Source organism: Lepisma saccharinum, chromosome 20 (assembly GCF_977018435.1).
Source record: "Lepisma saccharinum chromosome 20, izLepSacc3.1, whole genome shotgun sequence".
In the NCBI taxonomy this organism is placed as follows: Eukaryota; Metazoa; Arthropoda; class Insecta; order Zygentoma; family Lepismatidae; genus Lepisma; species Lepisma saccharinum.
This window is the reverse complement of record NC_139248.1, coordinates 18,627,499-18,637,824: the sequence shown is the minus strand read 5'-3', so window position 1 is coordinate 18,637,824 and position 10,326 is coordinate 18,627,499. Positions and strand designations below refer to the sequence as shown.

The following is a 10,326-nucleotide window of genomic DNA, read 5'->3' as shown; positions in this document are numbered from 1 at the left end:
ACCCATAGCAGCCTCCCCGATGGCATAGCGGTAATGCCGTCACCTTGTAATTAAACATCCTAGGCTCGATACCTGGTTGGAGGCATATAGTGTTCCAGATTCCACTTTAAGCTGTAGGTCCAGTTCCAATTAGTCTGTCTGTGCATAAAAGTGGACTTAAAACAAAACTTAATCTCAAACCAAAACCTATAGCATTACAATTAAATGTATTACATAAATCATGACACCAGTATTCACTAGACTTTAAAAACTGAAACAAAATAAACAAGAGATAAGGTAACGTCAATGTCTGAACTTATTCTAAGCAGTTAAGAACATGGTTGACTGGAAGATACTGAGAACTCCTCTCTTCTATGACTATGAAACTGAACTAACATGAAAGTTGGATGGTTAAAGTAGCTACATAACAAGTTAGTGAATAAACACTGATGCGATTTGCTGTGTTTATAACTGACAATACTCACAATACTTTGCTGCTAAAAAAATCTGCTTCTAAATAACAAATTTCTTGCTGAATTACAATATCGGAGATGAAATGCATGACAGTATTTTAAAAAGTAATTAGAAAATGGCTCTGTGGAAGTAACTTCCCTTTTGAGGTCCTTAAGTTATATTCAATCTTAAGATTTTATGTCCATATGAACTTGATGCACACATAAATTCTCCTTGCCTTAACGATATCATCCAATTTGTATTTACTGCGCATGTAACCGCAGTTAAACAGAACCAATATGCCAATATTATATATATATATATATATATATATATATATATATATATATATATATATAATAATGTCAAGTTTCATGGATTTAGAAGACCACAATTGTTGTTCTGGTACATAATGACACACTTAGATTCCAGTAAATCTTTGAAAAAATCATTTTTTTAACACTGCAGTGGTTGCGGGGATCACTGTAATGATCCACTCGTTTATTTTCACATGCTTCTGTAGTTTGGCAACACTAATCACTTTGACTCCCAGTGTACCTTCGTGGAAGAGTGCAGAAAGTCTGTTCAGCCATTATGTGAAATACGTATATCCATTGTTGACTTGTTATAGAGCTCACATTTCAGTGGATCACAATAGGGATCCATGCAACCATTGACGGGAGTGTTTTCAGACACATAGTATTTCTACATATACAAGTAATAGTTTCTAATATCTGTTATAAATGTATGAAATCCAAACTACGAAAAGCATGTATAAATTTTGTAGGGAAAAAGAATAATAAATGTAACAAACTAAGTTGTTATTTTTGTTGGTTTCATCATATTGAAATGTAATTAATTAGATTTAGAATTTCCTTCCCTCTGTAATGAATTGAGTGAAATGACCAGAATGAACCAGAATACTATTCATAGGACATTATTGCTGTAAAACCATGCTAGCATTTCACATGCTGCTGTTATCAAGCTGGTGTGTGTGTTTCTTTTTTTTTAAGTAAGAATCCTGTGTAAACAAAAATGAAAAATCCAGAGATAAGTGGGATAGTTTTTTTCCCCATATGGCCAGGGCCTATCTACAGACTGCCAGCCTCAGTCCCATCAGCGACGAACCCCTGATCATTGCCGTGGGTTTCCATGACCAGGTTACGCTACTCTTTCATAGCTCCCCAATTTCCTCATGATGGTTGGTGGCCATGGGTTCCATACACAGGCTGAAATCTTGGGAAAAGTTGTTACGCTTCCTCCAGGAGACCCAAACCTACGTACATCCCATAGTCGGAGCCCAAAGCATGACACGGTGCAGGTTAATTTTTTTTTTCCATTTATGTGTACAATATATATTTTTATAATCACTGTTTGTAACAAATGGGACATACCTAACGGTTAAGCATTAGTAGCAGCCATCGTAAGCATATCACATTGGTCCACCCCAACCATATATTTTTTCCCCATTTCTCTCTTTGTGATGCAAGTACTATTTATACTCTTTATTTTTTTAGGAATTGAATATACTGCATGGCAGACAGACATAACACTGGAACATATTGACACTGTGATGTCAGATTACAGGAACTTGCAAAGGATTTCAAGTGTCAAAGGCAAATTTTACTGAAGACTTTCAATGAGAGTGAAGAGAGAGTGCAGTTTTATAGTGGTCCCAGCAAGTTAACCATTTTAATGGCGGTTTCCCTGTGTTGGGTGCACATGGGGGTTGTTCAGCATCTGGAATAGTAGACAAGTGGTCAAATGTCATGTATATATGACTTTCTATCTGCAATACACTAGGAAACTGGCAAATTTCAGAAAACAAGTCAAGCAGGTGATTGGATATGTTTGTGTGTTCACAGAAAATATAGTATCCTGATCTCAACAATACCTGCCCAATTTGTCAGTGCTAAACCAGGTGATGTAACACAGACAAAATTATTCAAGTGTGTTGTGCTGTAACAATTTTTTGTTTGTCAATGAATAGCTACGAATGCTGTTTTGATGTTTTGACAACAGTGGAATTGCTAAACCCATGCAATGAATTCAAACTAATCTATTCTCTAAATATACTATTGTGTATGGTGCAGTCTGATCATTCACAGATCAACTATTCTCATGGAGTGTATATTTTTGGCAATAGAGAGTATCTAACATATTTGTTATTGTTTTATTCGTGTCCCATATGCATAAATATTTCTAATAATTGTCATTTTTTTCTCTCTGCAAAGTGTGTATGTCTCTCCGTATACATAATACTGATGGACCAATATGAAATATTTGTGGGTACAAATAAAGTACTATTATAGAAAAGCAGAATTTATTAATTTATATAATAATAATAATCCTGTGCGTAACAGCCCATGAAGGGCGTTGGCTTACCTATCGGCTGCCGGTCTCCCTTTCATGCTTACCTTCGTCACCACTAAGTGTGGAGATCTTCAACCAGGATTGGAATAGCCTGACATATACCCAGCCGTTGTAGTAGGTCTTGGCGACCGGATTACGCTTACTCATTCGAAGCTCCCCAATTTCCTCACGATGGTGGATTGCCACCGGCCCTATACACAGGCCGAAAATTCCTGGAGACTGAAGCCGGGATCGAACCCATACCGTCCCGCAGCCGACGTCCAAAGCAAGGTGCCTTAGACGGCACGGCCACCGAGGAAGGACTATTAATTTATATAGGTTCACAAAAATAATATAATGGCATAATTTTGCAGTAAATTACAGACTATTTATAGATATATTGGATTGGTAAAAATATTTATAATTTTACTTGAGAGTATAACTGCTCTAACGAAAGTTGAGGTTGGCAGTGTGATTGCTGCCTTTTGCACACTAATGTAAGTTTATTTCTGTAAAATATATTTAAATATGCCCCCAGCATGGCAATCAATCTCAAGGTTTAGTTGTGTGTGTAACCAAGAGCAACTCGAAACATCTCATTCTCTTTGATACATGCATTGGGTATTTCATTGCAGACGAAACAAAAATGTCCGCGATCAGCTGTGCGATGACCGAGATGGAAAAAGTCGCAACGCCATTGGCTAATGGTACAGTAGCCTCTCTTGCCAGCCAACATTTCACTCGTAATGTTATGCAACTCGAGACCCCGAACTCGTTAGCTGCTCAACTTGTTCAGTTTCAATAATACGACTTTCGTCTGGCAACCGAGTTGGCTACCGAACGAGAAGACTCACTCGTAAGCTAGATGTTGACTTTCAATAATAAGATCCGTGAACGATGAAGTTTCCGGAAGGACCACTCACAGGTCGGAATGCAGGCGGGCACACAGTTATATAAAGACAACTGGCAGAAGCAGAAGTACGTTTGGCAACGTTGCTTCGGGAGGGCGATGTGATCCCTTTCGCTTTTACTTCGCTACTGAGTTTGTTGACACATATCGGACCACACGCCCCCGAAAATGATTGGGGGCCAGAAAGGTACTCGATATCCGTTGGGGGCACATCTCACATTGGTTCGGATCACTTTAAACTGTAGGTCCACCCCCAGATTAGCCTATCTGTGAATAATATGGACTTAAAAATTGAAACGACGAATTGCAACGAAGCGTAGATGTCTATACTCATTATGCAACGAAGCGTCGCTTCCTTGCGTTAGTCGATTCAATGAAAATATTTTTACCTTAATATCCAGAGAAGACACAAATCTGGTAACAGAGATGCCAAATGTAGCTCTTTCTCCACGTTATAAATTTTCAAGTTTAAGTGCCCTAAAGTAATCGTAAAAGTAACTATTGATAAAGGTAGGTAAACGAGGTTTGTCCAAAAAGAAACAGAACTTTTTCAAGATAAATTTATTTACCTTATACACAGCTTAATCGGATTTATCATCTTCAAAGTAGTGTCATGTGTTACTGATACAGGGCTCCCAGCGCTTCTTTCACTGTTTGAATGCGTTCTGGAACGCATTTTGGGGGATAGCTTGGAGGCCCTGGAGCGAATTTTCCTTAATGTCTTCTATGGACTGGAAGAGGAGTCCTTTCAGAAGTCCGCAGGTACCAATCAGGAGAATAGGGAAAGCTATCGTCCTCATCTGCTTGCTTCAAAAGATCTTCACTGATATCAACAGGTGTTTCTTTTTGTTCATGTGTCAGCATCAGTAGAACAAATTTGGCAGCAACCCGATGCATGTTGAATTTACCCACCAAAATCATATGACACGACGTTTTGCTTATACCCACTTCTGCTATTTCACAGACGGGCAACTGACGATTTTCTCGCAGCACAGCACGCAATTGCTCAACATGCACATCATCACACAATGTTGATGGCGGTCCAGGTTTTGCATCGTCTTCAATGGACGTCCTGCCTGCTTTGAACCGCTCATACCACTCGTAACATTGTGTCTGGTTCATAGTCTTCCCCATGTGCTTTTTGCAACATTTTGAGCGTTTCTAAAAACGTCTTGCCCAATATGAATTAAAATTTGATTCGCACGCGTTGCTCTTCGAGCATCTATGTTTGCTGTGTATGAGAAAATTGCCGCGGTCTTGCAACCCGACTTCACTTAACTGCTCACAGGATGAAAACTAAAGAATATAGACTGATGCACGCTACTTCTGAAGGACCCCTATACCCGGCGCTGGTAAGGTGACCAACGCCGATTGTATCATTGGTGGGCAAATTTGAAACTTCGGCTTCTTTCTGGACAAACCTCATATTGCCAGAAGTAAGTCTATTACAGTTACAGCTACTTACTTTTAAAACTAGCTAGTTACAATTAGAATTTGTCAGAACAGAAACTCATTACAGTAAAACCTCGTTAATCCGGACCCCGATAAGCCTGATAGGCAAAGGCCCCCCCCCCCCAAAAAAAAGCAGAATACAAGGTTTTCAATGTGGATAGAAGTCAACAAGAGAACTTCCAAAGAGAAGGCAGTCAACCACTGATGAAATGCTTTTTCCCACAGACTTTGTACTGTACTGTATAGTGTATTTAGGCCTATGAGCTTTAAATACACAATAAAAAAAGTGTTTTGTTGCTATAAACAGAGTTTTAATGCACTTTCTACTGTTCGTTTAGGTTATTTCAGTTAATCCGGACTTTTGTTAAACCGGTCAACTTATCCCTCCCCCATTAGTCCGGATTAGCGAGGTTTTACTGTATTTCCAAACACTGGAAAATTTGTATTTCGGTCGGTGATAAAGACTATAATAATGTGGTCACAAAGGGGGGTGCAGAATAGACAGTACTTTACTTAATATTATTTCACCACGACTAACTGTTGTAATCTCTTTTACTTAATTCAGCAAATCCTGTTCCATGTTTAACTATTGTGATTCACAATGTTAGTAGTTCTTTAAATACTGTTCGACATTGTGCACCTAACTGTACTTAATTCCCTAAACGTTGTTGCAGCTTCATCTAATTCCGTCTGCGTTAGCAGACACCAAGTCGATACCAAGTGCGCATGCGCTGATTGGACGAGTCCACTGGCAAAATAAGGGTGGAGCGTAGAAGGGAAACACGTTCCGTGCTGCTACTGAAACAACATTAATGTTTCACGCATAGTTACGTCGCCAGCAAAATACCTTAAGAGGGGGGGTGAGCTGTAACAGCTATCCCAAACCCAACAAAAAGCGAGCGATAGTAAACAATTCAACTGAACACATACAATCTACCTACCTCCTCTTTTGCGTATCGACTCGTCTTACTGAACTAGTCTCGTCATCCTCAGTCGATGGAAGGCATTCGTTCAGAATATTCTACTGTATTTACTAGTCTAGATATTGTTGCAAACATACTTTCCGAATTCCCCTACGTCTGTTTCTTTCATTAACAGATCTGTGAAATAATAGCTCAATTATGAAAACTATAGTGCTAACAATCAAACCGAGGAAATGAATACCAAAGATCGGCGAAAGAGTTTCCAGTTTAAAGGGCTTGAAAGGTGAACTACGTTGACCGCTGGAAGAGGAATGGGCTCTGTTCAGGACATCATTGTACCACTTGTCAAGAAGACCCGCTTCCACCATCCATCTTAGCAGCTGGTCCATTCGCAGTAAGTAGGGAGATCCTTTGGGAAGGGGGAAAACGGAATTGTACGTGTCCATCGGCTCCTTGACGATATGCACCCTTGGGTTCCCGTTCTCGTCTAAGGGAACGAACTTGACCATGTAAGTACCAATCATTCCAGGACACACGAATGCTCTGTCCCGTTTTTTGGTCAACTCTCCGAAGAAGTGTAAGCCTTGCAACCCATAAAGGACAATCAATCTTTGGCTCATCTGCTTGACGGCTGCGTTTGATGTGTTGTAGAAGAAGTACACTTGCCCATCCGTCGTGCCAACCTTCAGATCTGAGTCAGCGACCTCCTGCAGGGTGTTCAGGTCATCATAGCTCTTCGGGTATGTTAGAAACTTCACGAATTGTGCCTGGTATATGCAGGAAATGACCAGGCTGAAGTAGGCGAGAAGTACGAAGCAAATTCTGTCAGAGTATGCTGTGGGAAGCTTGTGGATAGCAAACTGCAAGAATACACTCCATACATTGAACAGGACGTCACTCTTAAGATTATTGTTGAAGGTTTTGCTGTACAGGACGTGGAATGATAGGAAGACAGTAATAGTCACCATTATTGTTATCCAGGAATCAGTTTTGAACGGAAGGATAAAATTCCACCAGGCAGGAACATAACCAGATTTGGGAATCAGGATGACTGCCTTGTCGAAAATGTTTGGATACGTGATGTCCAGGTCTGTCATTTCGTTCTGGGACAGCAGGACAACATTGAAACTCAAATCGGCTCTTCCTTCCACAAGATCTCCGATGATACTGGTCCAAGTTCCGTTCTGCAGTTTTTGACCCAAGCTGTTTCGTGGATGCTCGTACGAGTGGATTGGGGTGAAGTTCATCTTGTGGACAAGAGCCTCGAACGCCTTACCTGCCATTCCGTCATACTGGTACGTCCCGTCGCTCTTCCTCACCATAGTGTTTATGGTGACCACATGTGCTGATGACACAACTAGCGAAAACCCGTGCATATCGTGCAATATCTTTCTGGTGCTCAAAATAGCAAGATCGATGTTTGTAAATCTGAGCAGAGCAACATCACTACCATTTGACATAGATGTCAGCAGGAAAGGGTTATAGGAGTACACACTGGGGCTCAAAGAGCTTCTAGCATCCGTAAACGCAACCAAAACATTGAGCATTTTGAAATCCCAAGCAAACACAAACAATTCCTTTATCCTGTTCTCTTCAACTGGCTCTGAAGTCAAAGATATGATGAAAGTCGATCGTCGACGCCACTTATGGACCAACAAAGCTTTCCTCAATGTTTCAGCAGCTGAACCAATGCTTTCTTCAAACACTATAAAGTATCTACACCCTCCAGCAGTCACTGGTTCTTCTAGCACCATGTAGAACTGGCTGTTTCTAAACCCTCCGTACATAATTCTAGGCACATTTAAAGTATGCATATGTGCAACGTAGGAAGCATCTGATGCTACAATCCCGATGAGTCTCTGACTACGCAGCAGAGAAGACTTGCAGAGTAATTCTGACAGAGTGTTTCCAGCAGTCGTGTGAGAACCTCCTAACTTTGTCTGGTTCGTGAGGGTCGATAACCACAGGATGGCAACGCTGATTGTGAAGGAAACCATGTTGACGTCAAGTTCAACCTGTAGAGATAAGAAAACACTGTATATATCTAATATCTACATCATTGACAAAATTTAATGCGGACATTCATTTGTTGATTGCCCGTTTTCTAGTGTTTTATGACGTCCTAGAAATTGTTTAAGGGATCTTGACGTATATTTCTCAACTAAGGGTCTAATGTGGTCTATAAGATATTAATAGTTGGACAAACAAAGTCCCGCCTCTCAGCTGGTACTCCCCCACCCTACCACCCCCACCCGAGGTCAGATTCGCAGACTCTTACGAGCGGTCCACACGGGCGGAAAGAATGCTTAAAAAGTGCTTACCGTCTAAGCATTCTTTCCGCATTGTGTCCGTAAGGTAATGCAGAGAAAATGCTGACACTCAGCGAAAACTGCAAATACTTAACTTTCATTCAAGTGACAGCCAATTATATTTTGGTGAGGAATGTCAACATTTAAAAAAATGATATTTTCACGAAAACAAAAAAGTTGAGCCCCTTCCCTTTTCGGGAGATGGGGATGGCTTTTATGTCAGTGTATTTTGAGATATTTACTAGTAACCTTTTGTTTAATTACTCATCCGAATTAATGTGTTTGCATGCCGTGTGTTATGAATAAGCTCTCGTACATGAGTCATGACTTACCAACAAACAGATTTCCTCTCTGCATCTGAAAGCTGAAAAAAGGTTCCTGGACTGTATTTGAATTGTTCTTGAAAAAATGTTCCTGGACCGTATTAAAATTGATGCGGGGAAAAAAGGTCCCTGGACCGAAACTGGTTGCTACCTTATTGAGCTGCACTATACCTATAGAATTGGCAAATCTACGGCCATTGACGTTGTCAGAAACGTTTGTCGTGCAATATGGGACACACTACAGAGCCAGTGCTTTCCTCACCTCAACCAACGGAAGAGAGGAGGAAGAATATTGCAAAACGACTTCGAATATCATACTAATTTTCCACACTCATTAGAGGAATAGACGGGAAGCATGTACGTGTGAATTAACCAAAGATGAGTGGTTCGTTGTACTACAACTACTGAAAGCTCTGCGACGTTTGGTAACAAAATACAGCAAATTTCATTCCACGCCGAATCTTTTCTGTTTCTGTATTTATATTCCTTACACCGAATATTCCAAATACATGGCCTCTTCCTACTTTCATAATAAATACTTCTGTATCTAATTTATCTATATCTAGATCACCCATCTTCACTTGCAAAAACAATGTTTATCAGAAACACAACGCTAGAATTCCTCACCACGTGGTATGAAACAATGCCCAAAGCGCGTGACGTGATCATTCAGCCCAGCAGACGTTCCGCTCGTGGACGATACCATAAGACGAAATAGAAATAGCAGTCAGCCCAGTCTTCGTTCCGCACTTTGTCCGCTATGGGCGATGTTTACGGAATGCTTGGTCGTTCAGCATCCGCAGGCTATTGTCAGTCCGTGTGGCCGATCGTATTACTTCCTTCAGCCATAACAACCAATGCTTAAAGAGTGCTGAAACGCTAAGCACTCTTTAAGCATTCATTCCGCCCGTGTGGACCGGGGCTTAGTTCCTGACCAATACCTAACTCCGTAACTAACGGCCATAAATAAATACTCTTGCTTTAGTCTTGATCGTCGCTAGATGGGCTACAAAAAAGGTTGTGTTTGGTTTTTCGATAATGTCGGTAGTTTTCCGTATTTTTTTAAAAAAATATATTTCATAAATGTAATTTTTGTATTACTTCTTAAAATTCTTACCTTATAACTTTTGAATAAATTGAGTGACACAAGATTGTTTGGATTAAAAGTTGTATCCTATGTAAGCTTTTTGAGTTTTTATATTAAAGAAGCGCCATAAAATATGTCTCCAGAAGGAGGATAGTATCAAAAAGCTTGTCTGCTATCGACGATGTTCATCACAGTCCGCAGGCTAAGTCCCGAATCGTTGACTTTTTGATAAAACAAAGATATTTGGTATGATTACTTGTTACACCATTTAAGAGATCTGTATAATAGTTCAGTAACCAATCGCTATATGAATGCTTACCGCAGCCATCTTGAAAAGCGTCCGCCATATTGGATAGTTTTTTATTTGATATATCTCTGAAACGGTGGCACCTATCAACATCCAGTTTTCTCCAAAGTGACCCAGTTAGTGCGAACTTTCATAATAAATGAATATAGCTATTTTGTAACAATAAATATAGTAGTTTTGTAGAAAAACTCACTATTTATAACTTTTATGAGAATATTGTGAGTTGAAGAT

At 40.0% G+C, this 10,326-nt stretch overlaps 1 protein-coding gene across 1 annotated transcript; it reads right to left on the bottom strand.

Annotated features, from left to right (window-relative positions):
• Window positions 1-6,179: 6,179 nt before the first annotated feature.
• LOC146003370 (glutamate receptor ionotropic, delta-1-like) lies at window positions 6,180-8,066 on the bottom strand. The gene has a single exon (XM_083141649.1). It carries the CDS (start codon window positions 8,064-8,066, stop codon window positions 6,180-6,182), a length of 1,887 nt encoding a protein of 628 aa, XP_082997775.1.
• Between the last annotated feature and the right edge of the window lie 2,260 nt (window positions 8,067-10,326).